The sequence below is a fragment of the Labeo rohita genome, chromosome 18 (genome assembly GCF_022985175.1).
Source record: "Labeo rohita strain BAU-BD-2019 chromosome 18, IGBB_LRoh.1.0, whole genome shotgun sequence".
NCBI classification, from domain to species: Eukaryota; Metazoa; Chordata; class Actinopteri; order Cypriniformes; family Cyprinidae; genus Labeo; species Labeo rohita.
In genome coordinates, this window is record NC_066886.1 from 6927486 (window position 1) to 6952093 (window position 24608).

Sequence of the window (24608 nt, forward strand, 5' to 3'; positions counted from 1 at the left end):
CTTGTGTTATGAGCAATAACCTTTGAGAACTAGATGATAAAGTAATGTAGTTCCTACTGAAATGTCAGATTTATGTGAAAAGGATGTTTGTTCAGGATTGAGGAATGTGGTTGTGTTTTTCAAAAGACCTTTGAACTGATTGTAATCAATCAGTGTCACCTAGTCTTTTTTGCTTTTAAGGAACCTGTCATTTTTCTTTAACTTTTTAAATGTTAAAATCCAGACTAGCTTTGCACAGCAGTTATTCTCAATCAGTGGCCTGAGTTTGGCCTAAGCTCTGTCTTTCCAATCAATGGCAAACTTGTTTGGAAAGAAACGAAATTTATACAGTGCCACTTTAACCTTCACTCTTTATCTGTGCTAGCGTGTCTTCGATGACATCATCCTGCTATGCTGTACTTCATTAAGGTCAGGTAAAGTGTGTCAGCTGATACTGGCAAATAGCATGTGATTACTCCCTAAAAGCTTTTGCATAAACACTCTTCCTGAATCTGCAGAACTCTCTGACCTGTGTAAAACCCAACGAGATGAGGGGTTTAAGGCTAGATTGGACACTTGATGCTGTTGGCATACGTTTAAGCAAGATGATGTAATGGATGCATGCACACACAGCATATTCCAGACAGGACATTAGCTCTTCTTGCTGTTTATTGCCTATACACTGCATTAGGCCTCAGGTGGTTCTCAAATAATAACATTAGGTTAAATTTGCTTGTTTACCACCTCAGCCAACAATTTCACTTTACTAGCTTGCTGTTTGTCTTTAAAGGGAGCCCTGGGTATTAAGACATAGCTCAATGTAACACAAATAATGTCTCTTATTGAAATATGTAGTAGGAAACCCATGAAAGATTTACCTTATTTAAAACATCCACATCGTTTTATACATACTTTGAACAATTATGACGTGAAATGGTTGCATGATCTGTGAGTTTCTGGCAGTATCTGTTTCTATTTTTACCACAACACAACTCGGAAAATCTAAATACTGATACGATGACCACAGCTACTGAAAAAGCGTACAGGTGCTGATACATATCAGCGTAGGCTTAAACCAAATGCCGTACCATTGATTTTCCTCACAAGGAGTCTAAATGACCCTGGATATTGAGTGAAATCCACATTGAGAAACTCCTTCAGTGGCTATGGCTCCATGACAAGTGTTGTATGTTTACATCCTGCCAGGATGGCATCTAGCGTTTCTTGTCTCTGTCATTTGTAAGCTCTTTTAGTAGCTGTGGTCTATTATTTAGCCCAGAGGCATCAGGGCTAAAGTGAAGAGAACAAAGACGCAGGTCTTTAGAAAGTTTTATTCGTCCACAGGCATCTTCCCAATCTTTTATCCTCTTATTGACGGGAAAACCAGTGAAGGCTTACATCGCTTCTCTTGCCTCCCATAGTCCAAAATATGAATAAAATGTGTATTTTTTTTAAATAACATAAGACTGTCATTGGTTTTCTATTACATATTTCAGTAAGAGACATCACTTATGTTATATTAAGCCATATAAGTCTTAATACACAGGGTTCCCTTTAAAGGCATAGTTCACCCTTAAATTTTAAATTTTACTTACGCTCATGTCACTCAAAACCATAATACATTTACTTTCATGGTACTCATGGAATAAAAAATGAAGGTGACTTTTTTTCCCCTTGCAATTCTGACAAAAAATTAGAAATGTGGAACATAAACTAGCCATTGTGGGGGGAAAAATTATAATCAGGAATCAGAATGACCTTTTTTTATTTTTAGCAAATGGTGGAAACAAAAATGAATTGCGAGGAAAAAAGTCAACATCTTGAGATGTAAATTCACCAGTATGGGTTTCTAACTTGCAATTGGATAATACAAACTTGCAATTTTGAGAGAAAAAAAAAACAGAATTGTGAAATATAAACTTGCAGTTGACAAAAAAAAAGTTTTTTTGTAATCCTGTGGCAGGCACAATACTTTTCTATACTGCAAAAAATGACCAAGGGCATTTTTTTGGGTGTTACATTTACATTTAGTCATTTAGCAGACGTTTAAGGTATAAAAACAATGACACACGTTTCATTTTTCAGTAAATTGACTGTTTTTAAAGTTCCCAGTGACCCTGTTTTGTCCTTATCTTAAAAACAGAAGAGGTGGGAAAAACTTTCCCTCACAGTGTTACGACTGATCGGCCAGCCAATTCCCCAGAATGCTTGCGTGTCTCACTCAGATAAGACGTTACAGTGCCAGGGTGCCACCACACTCTGCCCACATTCACTTCTAAGCAACCGGCAAAGGATTCTTCCTTCCTCTCTCTGCCGCCTCCTCATCTACACCTCCTAAGCGACCGTCTCCACACATGCTGTTTATTTGGAAGACTCCAGAGAGACACAATGGTGATTTCCTGAAGGACCCAATGATGCAGACGTCGTTCTGTTGGTTTTGGCTAGAGGCTTTGCTTTCTTTGCCACCACTTCTGCCGTGGAACTCTTGCTTGGTGGAGTGATTTGCTGGATTTGATGAGTCAGCTTAAATGGAATAGTGTCTCATACTTTTGTTGTTTTTGTGTCCAATACAGTACTTAATATTGATAATGAATATGTTTTAACTGGAACTGTGATGCGCTGAATTCACCTGACATTAGAAAGTTGTGGAAGTTCAGAGCAAGCCCTATTTGTGGCTTAATTTTAGTAAATGGTCTTTTTGGACTAAGGTTTTAGTTCTCTAAATTACTGTATGTTTTCATAGCATCAAGCTGTTTGACAATATGACCTTTTTAAGCACCTATAATTTTATTTTAATATGATTTCAGACATGTAAAATGTTCTTTTAAGACTTACTTTTGGCGTTAGAGCAATCTTAAGGAGTATCATTTAATATGAAGCTCAGAAGTATCTTATCTTGGACTGAACAGTCATCCTTTGGATGATGGGAATTGTTCCTGCTTTGGCATCACATGTGTTATTTTGTTTTATTTTCGTGAGTGCTTTTGGGATAGTAGTAGTGAGCCAGTCTTCCTTTTTAAGATCAGTTTCCTTTATTTTTGCAGTTGTCCTCTAGTTGACTCCACAAAAGCAGCTTTTATTTCACCCGTCACCTGTAGTTTGCGAAATTGCTGTTGGATTGTAATGTAATTCAGTATGTGTCTATTTTCCTTTTAATGAAAGTCCATTGAAGTGCTTAGCATCTGTCTGAGAGTTTTGGGTTACAGACCTATTGAAGATCATTTTGTATTCCATTCACACTTGGAGTCCACCCTTTTCCTCTGCTTGGTTGGCGCAAGCTCCTGACTTCAGGCCAGTTTTGAATTTTTTTCCTCCTTACAATGTTTGAGGTTAGGATTTGAACCATGGAGGTCGGTCCTCAACCGGTACTTCAGGAGAAATCTATCCTCGGCCCCTTGGCGTAGTTAAAGGTGGCGAGAGATCACAGATGTTGGAGTTACGTGCATGTCGAAGCAGGAAAGGTTTAAGACTGCAGAAGTTTGGCCAAAAAGAAAATTTCTCATAAGTTCATTTTTATGTTGCTCATACAGTTATGTTTCCATATTGTTATTTTTCAGAATAACGACTGATGCTGTTGTAATAGCCTACAGGTCCAGATTGAATTTTCGAACTGAATTTGTTTGAGTGGATTATGATTTGTAAAATATTTTTGCAGAGAGTGCTAATGTACAATCTTATACATTCTCTCGTTGTCAAATGTTAAATTAAATTTAGCCAAATATTGAATAAACAATTACGCAAGGGGTGGGAATGTGGGTTAGTTTACACCAAATTGAAAATTCTGTCATTAATTACTCACCCTCATCTTGTTCCATGTCATCCAATTTCTTCAAAAATATCTTAATTTGTTTGTCTTGGGGGTTTGGAATGACATGAGGGTGAGTAATTAATGACAGAATCTTTGGGTGAACTATCCCTTTAATTTCTGCGTTGGAATTCTGTGAGGTTTTTGTCAGCTTTCTGTCTGTATGTTTGCTGTGCCGGAGATGAGTTGTCAAACCAGTATTAAAGTTCCTTCTAATGATCTGCTTTTCTGCTTGAAGTAGTTGGGTACACATTGAGCATTGTGGGTGCATTCATGTCCTGTTAGAATTACAATAATTAGTACACATAATTATGAGATGGAAACTCTTAGGTTAGCAATACTAAGGGCTGTTTACATCCTCTGCATTTATTTGTCTCTATGGCAATGCAAACAACAAACTGGATCCATGTGTGTATTTGTTGAGGGGAGGGGGGGAATCTTTTTCACTGCACAAATTTAATCTCTGTATTCTCTTGCACATTTTTTTTTTATGTGCACCAGTTATAATAATGTTAAATATGTTGCTTGCTAACTACACTGTAAAAAACAATTTGATGAGTCAATAATTTGTTCCCCCGCTGCCTTACATTTTTAAGTTCAGTCAACTCAAAAAAAAAAAAAAAGTTTAGTCACATTTTAGTCAACTCTTAGTCAAGTTTTACTAAGTGACAACTTAGATATTTCAGTTGATTCACTTTACAATTTTAAGGCAGCTGGGTAACAAACACAGCTTTTAAGTTTAGTCAACTCGAATATATAAGTTGTCACTTAGTACAGCTTAACATTTCAAGTTGACTAAACTTAAGTTGACTGAACCTAAAATCTTAAGGCAGCAGGGTAACATTATTTTAATGACTTTTTTTTTTTTTCAACTATTTTTTACCTACCTAACTAACTTGTTAATATGTCTGTTATATTGGTTGTTCTAACACAGCATTTGTTTGAATGAACACACATGAAATTTGACTGGTGAAGCGCTTCCCTTTTGTATTAAGTTAAAGTAATATAATTTAAATATACTTAAATATTATGGGTAACACTTTACAGTGAGGTTCATTAGTTAACATTAATCAACTGCGTTAGTCAACTAACAATGTATGACTCCATTTTTCTTAACTAACATTAACAAATTTACAATTATTTTTTTTATTTTTTTATTTTTTTAAACATTAATAAAAGTGTAATAAATCTGTATTGTTCATTGTTCATTCATGTTAGTTAATACATTAACTAATGTTAACAAATGACACCTTATTGTTACTGTATTCATATGTAAATATAATATAAAATAATAAATCCTTGACAGTTCCAGTTCCAAGTTAATTGAAACTACCATAACAGCAATAATAGTTTTCGTTTGTGTTGCACAAAAGAAAGTCACACAGGTTTAAATCCAAATGCAAGTAAATGATGACATAATTCAGTTTTGGGTGAACTATTCCTTTAAGTAGTCTCACTTAACTTGGGTTCTTGCCATGTAATCACTGATTTACCCTTGTCATTGGTTTGGTTGATCTCTTATCAGGGTTGCATCTGTTTGGTCATTTATCGATGCAGGTAAATCCAGAGCTTGGGCGGGTCTGGGTCAGCGACAGTCTCAGCCCTGCTGTCTGGCAGTTTGTTTACCCTGCGAGTCCAAGTTAACCCCACCCACAGCGTGTGGGATTAGATCAGCATGCCGTATTCACCGGATTAGTCTTGTTGTCTTTTTCTTAGACTAGGCAACTGTTCACAGCACACGTACAGTAACTACCATGTCTGTTTACTTTGCTGAGGTGGGAGATGATATGTAAGATGACACGCGGTTGTTTCCTCAGCCGGTTTCAGTCTAAAAGGTGTGTCTGGTGTAATTTACATTTCTGGAATGGAACCTATCAGACAGAGTAAACGTGTTCTATTGAGGTTGAACGAGAGTTTACAGTTACTCAGATGTTTTCCATTTGTGTCTGGATTTCATGAATGAAATTCTTTAGTTGTGAACAAAACTGAATCATCAGTTTCTAAGTTTTACTAGTGCATGAAAAGTCTTTGCACCTGGCTAAGCGTGCCCAAAACTTCCATTGTGTTGGTTACTGTTAGAGCTTTAGATGATATGATATAAGATTTCGGGTATTGTGCTTTTTTCCAAACAGTTGGCGTACTAAAATAACTACTGCAGCAGATATTTTAACATCTATAAATCATTATTAAGCCTAAACGCACATGACAGGATGGAGCAGTGGGGATATAATATTCACTGTTTCCTTTGCCTTGAAATTTATTGTACAATTTGTGGTTGATGGTCACAACCATCTGGAATTCTGCACAAGTTTAGCAATGATAGCTGCTTAATTGTAATGTGGTGTGTGTGTATGTGGGTGGTAATCAGTGTGTGGCAAAAGTTTTATGCAAAATTGTTTGTTCTATTGTTGTATGGATCAACTGTACAAGTTTCCGGCTTTTGCCGTTTCACAGTGGAGAGTTAATTACAGTAAGATGCTTAAAGTATTTGTACAAGCTAAAACTTCGAGCAAATCTTTTGTTGGAAATGATTCAAACAAAGGTTTGTTGAATGAATCCAGGTGTTTTGGTTATTGGTGTAATCCTGGTGCCAATATCGCTGTTATCGACCACACATTTCTGTTTATGCAAAGCCATGCAAATATGAGCATGTCTAGAGAAATTCAGGAAGTCAGACATTTAAATGAAGAGTAAGGCTACATAAGGGCGTAAGAGACTTTGCAATAAGGGTTGAATGGTTTGTAGTTGATCTGTGATCCAAACGGACCAGACCCAATGGTTTGGCATGCATGTGATCCATGGATTAATTGCAAAATTTAAGCATAATAGAGTGAAAGTTTGTCATTTGTACATGTTTACACATTCCAGTTCAAGAAAAGGCGAAAGAGGACTTGATGTGGTACTTGCGCACCCAACTGGACCCGCATCTCTTTGCATTTGAATCATTGTATTGGATAGGTGCATCAGGTTTTAAAGTAACAGCAGCCTGTAAATACCTGCTGCTGTCATTAATGCTAATCAAACAACGAAACACAGCTTTGACAACGATTAATCTGTATTTAAAGGAGAAGTTCACTTCCAGAACAAAAATTTACAGATAAATTTACCCTCTTGTCATTCAAGATGTTCGCGTTTTTCTTCCGTCAGAAATTGTTTCTTGAGGAAAAAAATTCAGGAATTATCTTCATATAATGGACTTCATATAATGGTGCCCCCAAGTTTGAACTTCCAAAATGCAGTTTAAATGCATTTTAAATGCAGCTTCAAAGAGCTCTAAACAATCCCAGCTGTGGAAGAAGGGTCTAGTCTAGCAAAGTGATCTGTCATTTTCGAAACAAATTGACAGTTTCTATACTTTTTTTTTAACCTCAAACACTCGTCTTGTACAACTCTGCGTGAACTGTTTTTTTTTTTTTTTTTTTTTCGGTTCAATATGGTCAAGACAGTTAGGGTATGTCGAAAAACTGCTATCTTGTTTTCTTCCCCACCTTCAAAATTTGAGGTTAAAAAGTATCGAAAATGACTGATTGTGTAACTAGGTAAGACCCTTCTTCATCTGCTGGGATTGTTTATAGCCCTTTGAAGCTGCATTTAAACAGCACTTTGGAAGTTCAAACTTGCGGGCACCATTGAAATCCACTATATGTAGAGAATTCCTGAAATGTTTTCTTCAAGACACATAATTTCTTCATAACAGACATGACAACACATGAACATCTTGGATGACAAGGGGGTGAGTAAATTAATTATTAAAACTTAATTATTACATTTCTGTACTTGAATACTACCAACATTATTTGATTTGTTACTTTGTTTTGCTGTATTTAGCTTGTAATTTGTGTATTTGCTCCGGTTTTACTGGCTGTTCACTTGTCTTTAATCATGTTTGACCTTTCGTAGTTAGGCTAGTAGTTTTTGCTGTGTATTGAAGAAGAACCGTGAATTTTGTGAACCGCTACTTTGCTTATATTTTATAGTTGCTTTATGAAAAAGATAGAATAATTAAAAATGGTTAACCATTAAAAATATTCAGTTATCAACATTGTAGCATTTTTGAGAGCAGTAAAGAAATCTAGCTGTCCTTGGGCTATGGTTCAACTGATTATCACCCTGGCCAATTATTGGCAACGTTATTAAGCATTTCTATGGTTACTGGTATCGACCATTTTCAAAACCGATTTGTTGATCAAAATAATTTAACGGCATTTAAAGAAACTTTTTGTCAGAGCCCTTGTTTCGATATTAATTTTATTTTTTACACCAGACATATATATGGGTTCAAATAACAGTCTGCTTTATCTGTAATAATCTGTGTTGCCATCGACCCTGGAAACCACATATCAGTCAACCCTTAGTCTCAAATAGCACCTTAATCCCAAATAGCACACAACAATCTCGTTTAATTTTAATGAAATTAATGAAAACAGGTCTATTTTAAAGTTGTACGAACAAATTTGTATTGTTCTGGATCTCTGTATAACCATAAAATTGCTATTATCTCACAAATAACTGCAAAATGTGCATATATTTGCCTCATAAAATATCAACACTTTGTTTTTTAAAAATACATGTCAGGAAAAGAGTTTAATATTTACATGATGATGTATGTGTCTCTGTGCAGACTGTGTTTGTGGTTCATGACCTTTAATCCTGTTCTTGCTATGTGTACATCATGATCTGTGGATTAGACATATATATTGAGCTCTGATTTGTCTAAAGGAATAGTTCACCCAAACATAAAAATTCTGCTGTGTCGTTCCAAACCCTGCTTTTATTTTATTTTTTAATTTTTCCATAAAACATAAAAGCATGACTTCTTTCTTTTCCATAAAATGACAGTTCATAAATGATCGTGACTGTCAAGCTCCAAAATGTCGTCTTTTATGTTTCTAAAATCTTTATACCATACAGGTTTTGCAGATTTTTCAAACGTTTAATGTCATTATTTTCACAAATGTAATTTTTCACTAGCTGTTCCATTTTTAAACTTTTTAAAACAAAGTTCATCTTTGTTTTAGTACCGTTATGTGTTTGTTTGGCATGACTAACTCAATTGAAACGGCTATGCCTGAAGATTCAAAGTGCAGATGATACTCTAAGAATGAATCCAACTATTGTGTACAATCACTGAGGTGTGGTGGATAGTGTTCAGATGGTAATGATGGGTAATATTAACAGAGGCATTTTTATAACTCTATTTGAAAGGTTCGGCTACTTTTTAAATCAGGAGATTTACAACTGTCGCCAGTCTTTTAAAAGACAAAAGAAAAAGCAGCTAATTTCAGGTGTATAATGGCCCAGTTTGCCTCGCCCACATCAGTTTGCTTTGTTTACCTGCCCACATGCGGCTCTGTTGACTTGGCGCCCCTCCTCCATCATTACAGCGTGTGTATAATGATGTCATGCTCCTTTGGTGATGTTTCCATAGCGACAGCACTCCGTCTCACCTGATTGTCTGGAGGGAAAGACACGGTTGGAGGAGGAGACGTCACAGCTGCTTGATAGACGGCACAGCCTAATGTTTTATGCGCTGCCCTTCGCTCTCAGGGGAAAATCTCAGCCAGACAAAGAATAAAAGGGACTTGAAGATAAATGTGCAGATTCTTGCTGCGAGATGAGAGTTGAGATGTGAATTGTGTTTTATGTCCCTCAGGCTAGTAGTCTTAAAAACTTTAATCTTTCCCCTCAGAGTCTGTCATGTGAAAGTGATTTTATTTGTGTTGCATGTGACCTGGTGAATTCCTAGGAACCAGAAACAATATAAACAAGGACTATATAAGCTTGATATCATTCGACTAAATTTAGATAGAGAAGGTATGTCTAAATTGTGACAGTGGTAAATGTGTACTGCACCATGACTTGCATTTCTGTTAAGATATCAGCAGCCCTAAATTCTGATCAGCAGATGTTTGGCCGTAAAATGATCAGATTTGGGTGATAACTGTGCCGGCTTTGCTGAATACATGGAGTAGTTTTTCAAAAAATAAATATGGCTGATAACATATTTGTGACCCTGGACTGCTGAACCAGTCGTTAAGTAGCATGTTTATATTTGTAGCAATAGCCAACAATACATCGTATGGGTCAAAATTATAGATTTTTCTTTTATGCCAAAAATCGTTAGAATATTAAGTAAAGATCATGTTCCATGAAGATATTTTGTACATTTCATACTGTGAATATATAAAAACTTAATGTTTGATTAGTAATATGCATTGCTTTTTCAAGGCGTTTTTCTCAATATTTTTATTATTATTTTTTTCCCCTCAAATTCCAGGATTTCAAATAGTTGTATCTTGGCCAAATATTGTCCTATCCCAACATATGACTGGTTTTGTGGTCCAGGTTCCCATATATGGTTCAAATTATTGTTAATTTTGTTTTCCACCCATGCTGTCAATGCTTAATAATACATAAAAACATATTATAAATTATAAATATATTATAAATTATTATTATTATTTAGATTTATTTGTAATTTGTAATAATTATAAATAATAATTTTAACAAGTACAGAAGTTACCATAAAATGTATAAATGTGTCAAATACATAATTATAAACACCCTCTAGAATTTTTTTTTTTTTTTTTTTTTTTTATCTTAAGGGTATTTATATTTATGTATTTATTTTATACATTTTATCATTTAATTATTATTTAATTATATATATTTTTGTGACTTTTTTTTTTTTTTTGTCATTTTCTTTTGTCCTTATACTGGCTAGAAATTAAGGAAGCCCATTTCTGCCACAGCAAGGTAATTTTTTTTTTTTTTTTCATCTTCTTTTCTCGCAGTTGTGAGATATAAACTTGCCATTGTGAGCTGTAAACTCATGTTTCTAAGAAATTAAGTCAGAATTGCAAGATGTAAACTTATAATTCTGACTTTTTTCTCAGGATTTATATCTCGCAATTGTGACCTTTTTTTCTTAGAATTGAAAGTTTATATCACGCAGTTCTGACTTTATAACATGCAATTGCGAGTTACGTAAGAATTGTGAGATATAAACTCTCAATTCTAAGAACATATCAGTGTTATTTTTCTCTCAAAATTGGAATTAACTCACAATTGCAAGTTTATATCTCAGCATTCTGAAAAAAAGTCAGAATTGCAAGAAATAAACTAGAAATTGTGAGGAAAAGTCAGAATTGTGAGAGTCACAATGACCTTTTTATTTTTTTGGTGGAAATGGGCTTCCATAAGAAATAGCTTTTTTATTAATTAAATCCAGGTTTTTCCAGATGACTGAAAAAGTCATGGACATTTAAGAGATACTTGCAGACATTTAAGAGATACAACTGCAGTATCATTATAGTACTTCCCTCTCTTGTGTGATTTAAGTGTCTCAAGTTATTAATATTTGTCATCAAAGAGAGTCCTCAGAGTACAAAGTGCTTCCTCTTTATTCTAAAACTCTCACATGTCTCTTTTCCACATGTCCATACAGGAAACATACTGGAAATATATGAGGTCCCCACAGGAAGAGTGTGGAGACAGCTTTTGTACGGTCCATTCAGACATGTAATGTAGCCTATTTTTAGCCCAGAGTGTGACACAACCTCTCCATAAAGTTAAAAATTGCATGGTCTGTGTGTGTTTTAGAAAGTGTGCTCTGAATTGAAACAGCCCGTTTGGATTCCCTCTTATGTACACCGTCACAGGCGAGTGAAGGTGGGTTGTATATTTATCTAATTGGTTATTTATTCAGGTCGTCTTGTTGTGACTTTGAATGGATTTCAACAGATTGCGGTTTATTGTTTCAGTATGCCTCGTCTCTGTAATGCTGTGTATCAGCATGTCTATAATGATTGTCTTTTGTTTCTCTCACGTCATACAAAGTTCAGTGTGTGTTCATAGCTGCTATATCACTAACACCACATTGCTGACATTGCTGAGTGACGAGGGACAGATTTCTGTGTCTGAAATTTAATGCACCCATAGTAACAGGTCATACCATGGCAAAAATGTGCGCAGTTTCCTCTGTGAAAAAGAGGCACTGGATATAGACCTGTTTTTAATTATAGCAGGCCCTGTTTTGGAAGTGTTCAGGCATGCTGGGATTTCGTATAATGTTATGCTATAGCTTTAACGTGGCTATAGGGCATTTCAGCGTTACATAACCTGGCTCTTCATCTTCCCACGAGTCAGTGCTGTGAGGAACGTTTTAGTGTTGGTTTGTTGCAGTGTTCAAAGTCTCTCTTATCCTGAGATATTTTTAAGAATTTTTTTTTTTTTTTAATGAATCCAAGTTCTGAGGTACTTCAAGTTGTACTAGAATTTATAAATGTAGTGATAGATATAGATTTGAGAGGAAATATTCAGGGTTTTTACTGTCATGGATAAGTTTGAAATGAAAATATCAGGGAATATTTTAATTGAACTTAATTATATATATATATATATATATATATATATATATATATATATATATATATATATATATATATATATATATATATATATATATGTATATATATGTATGTGTATGTGTATATATATATATATATATATATATATATATATGTATGTATGTATATGTGTGTGTATATATGTATATATGTGTATATATATATATAATATATATATATATATATATATACGTGTGTGTGTGTGTATATATTTTGTTCTATATTTTTTAAATATATTGTTTTATACTTTTTTATTTTATTGTATTTTTTAATTTTAGTATTTTGCTATTTTATATTTTTTTTATATAGTTTTTTTATTTCACTATTATATTTTAATTCATTTTATTTTTATTTTATTTTATAATTTATATTATATTTTATTGTATTTTGTTTTTTATTTTATTTTAGACTTATTTTACTTATATATTTTGTTTTATATTTTATAGTTTACATACATCCTCCACAAAATGATCTCCGTAGAATTAAACCCCATGTTTCACAATATTCAGATGGTTGTAGTTTCATGCACGTGTTCATGCTTCCTTTTCGGCTTATGTCCAGTCCTGAACGGAATCCACAGAATTCTATAAAAAGCTCAACAGTGTTGTTTTCGAAGTTCTGCCACCATCAACACCAAAAAGTATGCAGATTCTATATGGATCTTATGGCTGACCATGTTTGCATACATGTATATTGGAAACCAGCTTCTTTCCCATGCTGTTGATGAGTCAGTCTCCTCAGTTCTAACTACTTGAGGGCTTTAAACAGGTTAGTCCACACTGATACATAACACAGCTGGGTTCACATGATATTCAGTGTAACCCAAGCTTCGCCACCGAGGTTCTCTGATATCATATACATGCCGAAGTTCTCACCTTTCAGGGGCTATAAGAATTAAAGCCGCATGAGGACAACCAGAAATAAAACAAAAATCTATATTTGTCTTATGAGGGTCAATTTCTGCATACCTTGCATTAGAAAACAGTTTTTCTTTCCTTAATTCAGCAACCTTCGTTAAATGAGCTGTACTTTGAATGCCAGTGTACAGTATTTCAGTGTCGTATTTGTTTACCTAGCAAAAAAGTTCAACCCTTTGAACCATTAATGCCATGTCATAGAGTAATGGAGAGAGGAAATGGGTAACCAGATCCATCTGCCTCAGTAGTGCATTCACACGGCTTTCCAGTATTCAAAGCCAATGCGACAGCTGACGTGTAAAGAAAGCTAGTGGACGAAATACTTCATGACTGTGAAATCAGTTTGTTTATTATGAAAACATGAGATCTTGGTGCACTTCATATGACTGAAGGCCGTTATTTCATAATCACTTGATGGCGATAACAGTGCTATTCAATCAGGGAATTTTAGGTAAATCTGATATTCTAATATACTGATATACCCAGCAACAAAATCAAGACAAAACTTGTTTGTAATTATTTGTATTGCAATCAGCTGTCAGCTAAAATTTCATTGTTATGACTGCCCTACATGCAAGGCTGATATCATTACATTACGTCTTGTGGCTTTGTGACACTGAGGCTTTTAGCGGCTGACCGTGATGTTGAGCTGATTGCTGGCGCAGCAGTTTGAGAGCGGTGAGGTCAGGAGCGTGTTTTCACAGCACACTAGAGCTGGAACTGAGTGAAAGGGCCCTCACACTAACCCTTCACCTACCTTCCCTTTTATTGGCTTTCTGTGAGGTGGGAATTTCCTTCATCTAGACCACACCTTAGCCGTGTGTGTGAATCTGAATTCGTTTAAAAGGGAGTGTGTGCATGTACATGTCCTTGGCCTTGACAAACTGCTAATTTGTGATATTTTAGATGTTCTATTTCAGTGGTTGACAGTTAACTGTGTGGTCACTTGCAGTTGCGAAACAGACTAAATGTGATTCTTTTGATGGGCCTGTGTTATGTAACACATTTTTTTTTTTTTTTGATTCTTTTCTTCACATCTTTAGAGCATCTTAGAAAAAATCTTGCTTTTGTTTTTTCTTTGTTGGCCAATGTCAACGATACTGGTATTTGTCAGTCTGTATTGAAGAATGCAACATTCTGTAATGATAAAGTTGAGGTCAAAACTTTACAGAATCTGTAATGTAAATTATTTTACCAAATTAGGAGGGATCATACAAAATGCATGTTATTTTTTTATTTAGTACTGACCTGAATATTTCATATAGAAGATGTTTCCATATAGTCCACAAGAGAAAATAGTAGTTGAATTTATAAAAATTACACTGCTCAAACGTTTTCATACACTTGATTCTTAATACTGTGTTGTTACCTGAATGATCCACAGCTGGTTTTTCTGTTTAGTAATAGTTGTTCATGAGCCCCTTTTTTGTCCTGAGCAGTTAAACTGGCTGCTGTTCTTCAGAAAAATCTTTCAGGTCCAACAATTTTTTTTTTTCCCCTTTCCAACAATTACTGTATGACTTTGAGATCTATCTTTTTACACTGAGGACAACTGAGGGACTCATATACAACTATTACAGAAGGTTCAAACGCTCACTGATGCTCTAGAAGGAAAAACGATGCATTAAGAGCCAGGGATGAAAACTTTTGAACAGAATGAAGATGTGTACATTTTTCTTGTTTTGCCTAAATATCATATTTTTTTTATTTAGCAATACCCTTTAGAAGCTACAGAAGATACTTAGGCCTGCATGTTTCCCAGAATAAAAAAATAAGTTAAATTTACCCCGATCTTTACATTCAAAAAACTTAATGCATCATTTTTTCCATTTTGAACCATAGTAAGTATTTGAAACTTTTGTAGTAGTTACATGAATCCCTCAGTTGTGCTTGAAAAGATGGATCTCAAAATCATACAATCACTGTTGGAAAGGGTCCAAATGTACAAAAATGCTGAAAAACCAAAGAATTTGTGGGAGCTGAAAGTTTTTTTTTTTTTTTTTTTCTGAAGAACAGTGAGCAGTTTAACTGTTTGGGACAAACAAGGGACTCATGAACAACTATCGCTAAACAAAAAACACATCTGTGGATCATTCAGGTAACAACACGGTATTAAGAATCAAGTGTATGTAAATGTTTAAACAGGGTCATTTTTATAAATTCAACTATTATTTTCTCTTGTGGACGTATATGTAAACATCTTTTATGTGAAATATTTTATTCAGGTCAGTACTAAATAAAAAATGACATGCAATTTGTATGGCCCTTCTTTTCTTTTTTTGGTAAAATAATTAGCATTTTGCAGATTCTGTAAGGTGTTTGTACTTTTGACCTCAACTGTATATTTGTGAGGCTCTTTCTCACCATTTAAATGCAAAAACTGTGGTTGGTTGCTTTACATGTCAGGAGGTCTCTTCCTGTTTAAATGGTCAGTTCTGGACCAAAATAAGCTGTAAAGAGGTACACACTAACAAATTTTGGCAATGCAAGACTATTTCACACCTGATTAGGACTTAGTGTCAATGGTTTTTCTTATTCACGCAGCGCTGTGGTTGGTTTATCATGCCTGGGGTCTTTTTCACAGCATGAACTTCCAATATTACAGAATTTCCTGTTAGGGTTTCTCTGCGTTCATCAGACTTCCTGTGGTCATTGACTCTTAGATAAGGGCATGGGGCATTCTCTGCTCTTTCTAATGCCAAGTCTTTATTAAAGCTTACAGGTCCTTTAGGCTACATGAAATTTTCCAGACAAAGTTTTGGCAGCCCACTCTGTTGTTGAAAGGTGTTAGCTTTTAAACCCACTTTATAGACTGGTTTTACACAGTATGTGTTACGTAGCTGCTTTATATCATGCTCTAACAGTGTAGTGATATCTCAAAGTCCTTATGAAATCAAAATAGGCTCTATTTACTTTGTTAGCGCACATTGCCAATCTAGAGGTGAACAATTAATCAATTAAACAATTAAAAGTTTAAAAAAAAAAAGTAATAATAAAAATGTTTGTCTTGGTAATCTTTAATCAAAATTGGAACATTTGCTTCCGCTCTGGAATGGCATTCCTTCTCTTTTGACGTCAGTTTGACGGCTTGGGCCTTGGCTTAGGCAGAATATCCTTGACTAGAGCCCTATAAAATGGGTTTTATTTTCTTCCCAAGTTCAGTTTTATTTTTTATTCCAGATTGCATTTTTTCCCCTGTTTTAATTCTACTGGATTCCAAGTCTCTGTTTTAATGGTTAATTAAGAAATATTAATCAAAAAGTATGTCTAATTAATTTAAATCATGAAACTTGCACAGTTTAACTTTTTCAATTTTTTTTTTTTTTTTTTTTAGTTGGACACAGATTAAATTTTTAAGGTCCTATGATATAATTTTTTGGTTTCATTAAATTGTAATAATCAAAAGCATAACTAACTGATTGTATAAATTATTTTATTTTATTTCTTTTTTGTGTATTTAATAAAATATTCCCTAAATGTTTTAATAATAATTTTATTAGTAGTAGTACTATTATTACATTAAGTAATATATTTCTGTCACCATTTCTTTAAGTTAAACTGAATTATTATTTTGATGGGTTGCTGTGAAGACCTTTACGTCTGTATATGATATGATGATAGTTTTTCTCAAAAGAAACGGTATAAGGCTCATGAAGCGAAACATGCAAAACATGCAAGGTTAAATAGTATTTTTGTGGCTTAAATTTCACAGACAGTAGTCTATATTGTGTTTATTCAGCACAAAATGTACTGACCTACTTTGGATTTGTTTATCCAAAATTTGGCAACTGCTGTGACATTCTGCGTTATTCCAGAATTCCATCTGCATTTTTCGCATCACAGAAATTATAGGGCCCTACTTAATCACACCTCCAACCGTTAGGTTGCTATGAGTGTGAGAAATATGAATGATATCTCAAATCATGCTGCTTATTTAAGAGAAGTGTGTGCTTCTACTTGACTAGCTGATAGAACTTGGCAAATCAGAAATGGGTAAAATCTTTTTTCTTTCTTGTATTCAGGGTGAAAATGACCTATGGCGGAAGCTGAATTGCAAACAGAGAGACTCTAAGTAAGCTGGACGGGGCCTGTCCCATAATCCCCGCTAGTCGGGTCAAGGGACCATGGGAGATGGAGGCGTCAATGCGGTGGGAGAAGGGGTGAATCAGTCCCACGTGCTCTTTGATCGCTTCGTCCAGGCCACCACCTGTAAAGGCACTCTCAAGGCTTTTCAAGAGCTTTGTGACTTCCTGGAACTCAAGCCCAATGAATACCGTGTGTTCTACCACAAACTCAAGTCCAAGCTCAACTACTGGAAAGCCAAAGCTCTCTGGGCCAAGTTAGACAAGCGTGCCAGCCACAAAGAATACAAAAAAGGAAGGGCCTGTACAAACACCAAGGTATGAAAGTTTCCCTGGGGCGAAAGAGAATGTTTCGGTTATTAGTTCTCAAACTTGCAATGTTCTGGTATTGCTTAAAATAGATTCTTTGTGGCTTGATGATTTGGTTTTTACTCCTTACGGATTGTGTTTCTCAGTGTCTGATCATTGGAGCGGGACCATGTGGTTTGCGTACAGCCATAGAGCTAGGCTTCCTTGGAGCCAAGGTGGTTTTGCTGGAGAAGAGGGATGCATTCTCTCGAAACAATGTGCTCCATCTTTGGCCTTTCACCATTCAGGATCTGAGGGGTCTCGGAGCCAAGAAGTTCTACGGCAAGTTTTGTGCTGGAGCCATCGACCATATCAGTGAGTAGTATATGAAACTATCTTTTTCATAGAGAGAAATGAACCTTTACAGTACAGACATCTATTACAAATCCCATTACAAGTGGACAGCACTAAACATACAGTTGAAGTCAAAAGCTTACACACACCTTGCAAAATCTGCAAAATGTTAATTATTTTACCAAAATAAGATGGATTTTACAAAATGCATGTTATTGTTTATTTAGTACTGACCAGAATAAGATATTTCACATAAAAGAAGTTTATATTTAGTCCACAAGAGAAAATAATAGTTTAATTTATACAAATGACTCTGTTCAAAAGTTTACATACGCTTGATTCTTAATACTGTGTTGTTACCTGAATGATCCACAGCTGTGTTTTTTGTTTACTGAAAGTTGTTCACGAGTCCCTTGTTTGTCCTGAACAGTTAAACTGGCCACTGTTCTTCAGAAAAATCCTTTAGGTCCCACAAATTCTTTGGTTTTCCAGCTTTTTTGTGTATTTGAACCCTTTTCAATAATGATATATAATTTGATCTTTTTACACTGAGGACAACTAGGTTCTCATATTCAACTATTACAGAAGGTCCAAATGCTCACTGATGCATGAAAAATGATGCATTAAGAGCCGTGGGGTGAAAACTTTCTGAATTTGAAGATCAGGGTAAATTTAACTTTTGTCTTTTGGGAAACACGTGTCTTCTGTAGCTTCTGAAGGGCAGTACTAAATGAAAAAAAAAAAAGATATTTAGGCGAAATAGGAGAAATATACACGTCTTCATTCTGTTCAAAAGTTTTCACCCCCGGGTCTTAATGCATCATTTTTCCTTCTGGAGCATCCGTGAGTGTTTGAACCTTCTGTAATTGTTATATTAATCACTCACTTGTCCTCGGTGTGATTAAAATGGATCTCAAAATCATACAGTTATTGTAGGAAAGGGTCCAAATACACAAAAATGTTGGAAAACCAAAGAGTTAGTGGGACCTGATAGATTTTTCTGAAGAACGGCAGGCAGTTTAACTTGTAAGGACAAACAAGGGACTCATGAACAAATATCACTAAACAAAAAATTAACAAACAAAAAAACACAGCTGTGGATCATTCAGGTAATAACACAGTATTAAGAATCAAGTGTCTGTAAACTTTTGAATGGGGGCATATTTATAAATTCAACTATTATTTTCTCTTGTGGACTATATGTAAATGTCTTTTAATGTGAAATATCTTATTCAGGTCAGTACTAAATAAACAATAACATTCATTTTGTATGATCCCTGCAAAAAAAAATTTGACTTCAACTGTAGAAAGAAAATGGGTTACGACACACATTGGAGACTTTCAATTACTCAAACCACCTTCAGAGGTGTTCAGGGACTCCCAGCATGTGAAGCGTAAATAATAATGCGTACTGATTCATCCCAGAGATTGAATGGCTGCCTACTCATGTAATCATTGTGGGATGTGTTGGGGAAAACCTGCCAAAACAAGGTCTTTAAACTTTGCCAGCAACAGTATTGGCCAAGAAGAAAAAAATTGGACTTGTGGAAGTGATGCATCTAATCAGAGAAACTTCTCTAGAACATCTTGAGATTTTAATATTATGTGCAAATGGGGTCTCAGATGTGGTTTTTGTATTTAGGTATTCGTCAGTTGCAGCTGATGCTCTTGAAGGTAGCTCTTCTCCTCGGCATCGAGATTCACGTCAACGTGGAGTTCAAAGGCCTCATTGAGCCACCAGAAGACCAAGAGAATGAGAGTAAGAAGACTTTCTCTCGTCCTTTCCGTGCTAAAGTTCAGCTGTTCCATTAGTTTGTTTCTATTGCCACATAAATACCAGTCGTTCTAAAGAGACCAGGCATATCCTGAACGGATACTAAGTCTTGTGAAGAAAGGATTTGTCTGTCATTGCTGAACATGCTGTCGGTTTTTCCAGGAATTGGGTGGAGAGCCGAGGTCCACCCCAGAACACATCCAGTCAATGAGCTGGAGTTTGATGTCATAATTGGGGCTGATGGGAGGAGAAACACGCTGTCAGGTAAGAATATAGCACTTCATCTGAAATCATAATTGAGAACGTCCTCTCACTGAATCGTTGATTCTTGTCTAGACAGGAAAAAAATAATTAGTGGTGCGTACTAAGGGTTTTGAACAACCTCAGTGTGTAACTTGTGTGTAACGTGCACCATTTGTCCCTGCAGACATGAATGATACCTCAAATCATGTTGCTTATGTAAGAGAAGTGTGTGCTTCTACTTAACTAGCTGATCAAACTTGGCAAATCAAAATGGGTGAAAAATCCTGTAGACTTGCACTAGCATTCAAATGCTTGTAGGATGTTTGTAAGATTTTTAATTGGTTTTGAAAGAAGTCTCTTATGCTTTCCAAGGCAGCATTTATTTGAGTAATATTGTGTAATATTTTTACAATTTAAATAACTTTTCTTTTTATTTATTTTTAAAATGTAATTTATTCCTGTGATGTACAGCTGAATTTTCAGGATCCATTGCTCCAGTCTTCAGTGTTACATGATCCTTCCGAAATCATTCTAATAGACGGATTTGGTGCATTAGATGCATTTTCAAAATTAGACGCATTTTCGAGATTCTTTGAGTAGAACATTCAAATACTTTTATTACATATAAATGTAATTTGTAAGGGTGTAAAATTCTTTACTGACACTTTTGAACAGTTTAATGTGCCATTGGCTGCTGAAAAAAAAAACATTGAATGTTAGTATATATTTAAAGATGACACTCAAATCTTGTAATTGATTTTCTGCTACATATGCGTAGGGAGGCTTTTGACCAAAAAAAAACAAAAAAAACAACAACTAACAACTGAGTAGTAACACATTAAAAATACTCAAAATGTCTTGGCAACAAACTGGCAACCACCTATAACAACCTAGTAACATGATGGTGGGTTTTGCATTGGCAACACCACTCACATTTTTTAAAAAAAAATGTACAAATCTAGTTTTTGGCCATTGCTGACATTTGTGACCACAAAACCAGTCATAAGGGTCAATTTTATGAAATTTATACCTCATGCTGAATAAATAAGCTTTCCATTGATGTATGGTTTGTTATGATAGGACAGTATTTGGGCGAGATACCGAATCTGGAATCTAGGAGAAAAAAAATCTAAATATTGAAAAAAATCACCTTTAAAGTCCCAATGAAGGTCTTAGCAATGCATATTACTAATCCAAAAAAAAAAGTTTTGTTATACTTACGGTAGAAATTTTACAAAATATCTTCATGGAATATGATCTTTACTTAATATCCTAATGTTTTGTTTTGTTTTTTGCCATAAAAGAAAAATGGATAATTTTGACCTGTACGATGTAGTGGTGACTATTGCTACAAATATACCCGTGCTTCTTATGACTGGTTTTGTGGTCCAGGGTCACATTTATTGTTGGAAATCTGACAGATCTGTTGTTGATCATTCTTATGAATGTTTATGCTGTCTTTTGTTTGTAGGGTTCAGGAGGAAGGAGTTCAGGGGCAAATTGGCAATTGCTATCACAGCTAACTTCATTAACCGCAACACGACTGCAGAAGCAAAGGTGGAGGAGATCAGTGGAGTAGCCTTCATCTTCAACCAGAAGTTCTTTCAGGACCTAAGAGAAGCCACAGGTATAAAAAGCACTCTGCATATATGTCAGATCTTTGATGTAACAACAACAGCTACAGCTCAAAGCTAACAGATGAACTCTTTTGTGGTACTTTTATAAGATCCAGCAGTGTAGGAAACAAATACTTGAAGAATTTCTTTTTGAAGAGCTGACGCTGTGGTTTGTGCTGAGTTGGCAGTCTTTGTTGCTGTTTTCTGAGTTGTATAATCACTGTTATTCTCCCCTCTCTCTCTCTCTCTCTCTCTCTCTCTCTCTCTCTCTCTCTCTCTCTCTCTCTCTCTCTCTCTCTCTCTCTCTCTCTCTCTCTCTCTCTCTCTCTCTCTCTCTCTCTCTCTCTCTCTGTCCTGTTGATGGGGAGTGGGTGCACTAAGCACTGCACGGATGGAACTTAATTACATCTGTGAACGGATGCAAACAACTTCCTCTTTCTATCTCTGTCCCACTTTTCCTCCGTTGACATGCTGTCTGTCACATCTACACTTCAATCTCTTCCTCCCGCTCGCTTATTTAGTATTTTTCTCTGTTGGTTTGCCTCCACAGGAATTGACCTGGAAAACATTGTCTACTATAAGGATGACACACATTACTTTGTAATGACTGCCAAAAAGCAGAGCCTGTTGGAGAAGGGCGTCATTCTACATGTGAGTGATCGTAAAGTTTGAATAGCGCTGGTTTTCTAACTAATCTCCACTCTTTTATTCTCACTTCTCCCTCCCTTTTTATCTCTTTCTCTTCCTGTTTGCCTTTCTCTGTCCCATACAAAAAGTACAAGCACACCTCTGCTCAAGGCAGATGATTTGAGTTGCAGCACAAATGTGAATGGGGAAAAAAAAACAAGCTTGAACAGCTGAAGCTGGTTTTAGCTGGCCTGGTTTGTCTGTTTTAGATGATATTTGAGACTTTTCAGCTAGTTACCAGCCTGATACACACTGGCTTGGTGCTGGGGGAACCTCTTAAACCAAGACCAGCAGAAACATCTGGTTTAAGATGTGTTTTGGGTGTTGCATGCCAAAGTATGAGACTAAAGAATTCAGAACCAATAATTTTCTACCGTTCAAAGGTTTGGGGTCAGATACTTTTTTTTTTATATATATATATATATGAAAGAAATTAAGTCCTATTCAGCAAGGATGCTGAATTCGACATTTGTCGAAAGTTACAGTAAAGGCATTTATGATGTTGCATTTGAAATGTATAGTGTTCTTTTCAGTTTTCTGTTTATTAAAAAAAGCCTCAGAAAAAACATTTTCCACAAAAATGAAAAATAAAAAAAAGTTAAGTAGCACAACTGTTTTCTATGGAAGCCTGTTTTTGGCACTGAATAAATAAATAAATAAAAGGGTAATTGCAATTTTTTTTTTTCTTCTCTTCTTACAATCTTTCATAATTCAGTTGCAGTTAATTCTTGCAGTTCTGATTTTATTTCTCAGAATTGTGATACCCGCAAAAAATCAGAATTGCAATAAATAAAGTCGCAGTTCTGTCTTTTTTCTTAGAATTGTGCGATATAAACAATTGAGAGTTATAAAATCAGAACTGAGAGAAATAAACTTGCAGTTCTATCTTTTTCTCAGAATTGCGCAATATAAACTTGTAATTGCGAGGAAAAAAACCTCAGGATTGCGACATTCAAACTTGCAATTGCGAGAAATAAAGTCAGAATTGCAAAATAAAAACTCGCAATTCTGACTTTTGTTTTCTCAAATGCAATTTTATTTCTCAGAATTGCGAGTTTATATTTAACAATTTTGACTTAATATCTCACAATTGCTAGATTTAAACTCGCAGTTCTGACTTCATTTCTAAGAACTGTAATATAAACTCAATTGATGTAAAGTCAGAATTGCGACACAAACGTGCATTTCTGAGAAAAAAACTCAATTGCGAGCTTACATATTGCAATTCTGACTTATATCGCGCAATTTTGTAAAAAAAAAAAAAAAAAAAACTGCAAGTTTGTCTCGCAATTCTGACTTTACAGCTTTCAACTGTGTTTATATTACAGTTCTAAGAAAAAAAGTCAGAATTGCGAGTTTGTATTACAAGATAAAATCTTGCAATTCTGACTTTTTTCCTTGCAAATTCAAGTTTGTATCTCACAATTCTGATTTTTTTTTTTGTTTTTTTTGTTTACAAAATTTTGACTATTTCTCAGAACTGCAAATTTATATCTCACAATTCTGGCTTTATAACTTTTAATTGTGAGTTTGTATCACGCAATTCTGAGATATTGCAAGATGTAACCCCACAACTGTGAGAAAAAGTCAGAATTGTGATCACAATTACCCTTTTTTAACGTTTTTATTCAATGGCAGAAACTAGCTTCCGTAGTTTTCAATGCTGATAATAAGAAGAAAAGTTTCCTGAGCTCCAAATAGCATAATAAAATTTATTTCTGAAAGTTCTAGGTGTTTAATTCTGTCTTTAGGAGGATTTTGGCCATAGGAGTGTAAATAATCATTACTTAGAGCGGACAGCCTGTTCCCTTTTATTCACAATGAGCTCTTCTGCTCTGTTCCCAGCACTGCCAAGTTTGTTGAATCATTAACAGGGAGCCTCCATCCCAGCCCTCTCTCTCTCACACTCGCACATCAACTCTTGCACAGTACAGCTGATATAATGATGTACAGTAATGACACCAATTAATATAGCCCGATAGGTAGCGAGACAGGCAGGCTTACTTTGCGTTTTTCAAGATGAGTATTACAGAATCCCGCTGGATCGTGTTTAATGCGTAGGATTATGCCTTAACTGTAATGGTGCTCAGGATAAAGCATTTTAAATAAGTGTCAGCGCTGAGAGTCCTCGTCTGTTTTAAAGAGCCTGACTGTTAGGAGAAACAAACACTGCTCACTCGTAGCAACATGAATCAGAGAGGAAAAGACCTCTCAAATATCCCATTACCACACCCACAGGCACTTACGACTGAATTATATGCCTCGTAGTGCTCTTCAGTTGCAGAAAACTTTGTGTAACTTTTGTTTTAAAATATCAAAACCTCCATTAAAAGTTTTAACAAATATATTTTTCTCAGTGCCAATAATTATATTTGACTATTTTAGATGAATTCTGTCTTTAAAAAAAGATGCCACAAACATTAATATGGGTCATAAAAAAAAGAAATATATATAA

The 24608-nt window shown here is 35.1% G+C and overlaps 1 protein-coding gene across 28 annotated transcripts in view; it reads left to right on the forward strand.

Moving 5' to 3' along the window:
* Positions 1 to 24608, forward strand: part of mical3a (microtubule associated monooxygenase, calponin and LIM domain containing 3a) — a 121853-nt gene that overhangs the window by 33689 nt on the left and 63556 nt on the right. For all 28 annotated transcript variants that reach the window (XM_051135442.1, XM_051135440.1, XM_051135438.1 and 25 more), the window contains 6 exons: positions 17132 to 17509; positions 17647 to 17854; positions 19476 to 19592; positions 19770 to 19871; positions 21322 to 21477; positions 22017 to 22117. In XM_051135442.1, coding sequence (XP_050991399.1) covers positions 17234 to 17509; positions 17647 to 17854; positions 19476 to 19592; positions 19770 to 19871; positions 21322 to 21477; positions 22017 to 22117 — 960 coding nt within the window. In that variant the 5' untranslated portion in view covers positions 17132 to 17233. The remainder of the gene's footprint in view (positions 1 to 17131; positions 17510 to 17646; positions 17855 to 19475; positions 19593 to 19769; positions 19872 to 21321; positions 21478 to 22016; positions 22118 to 24608) is intronic.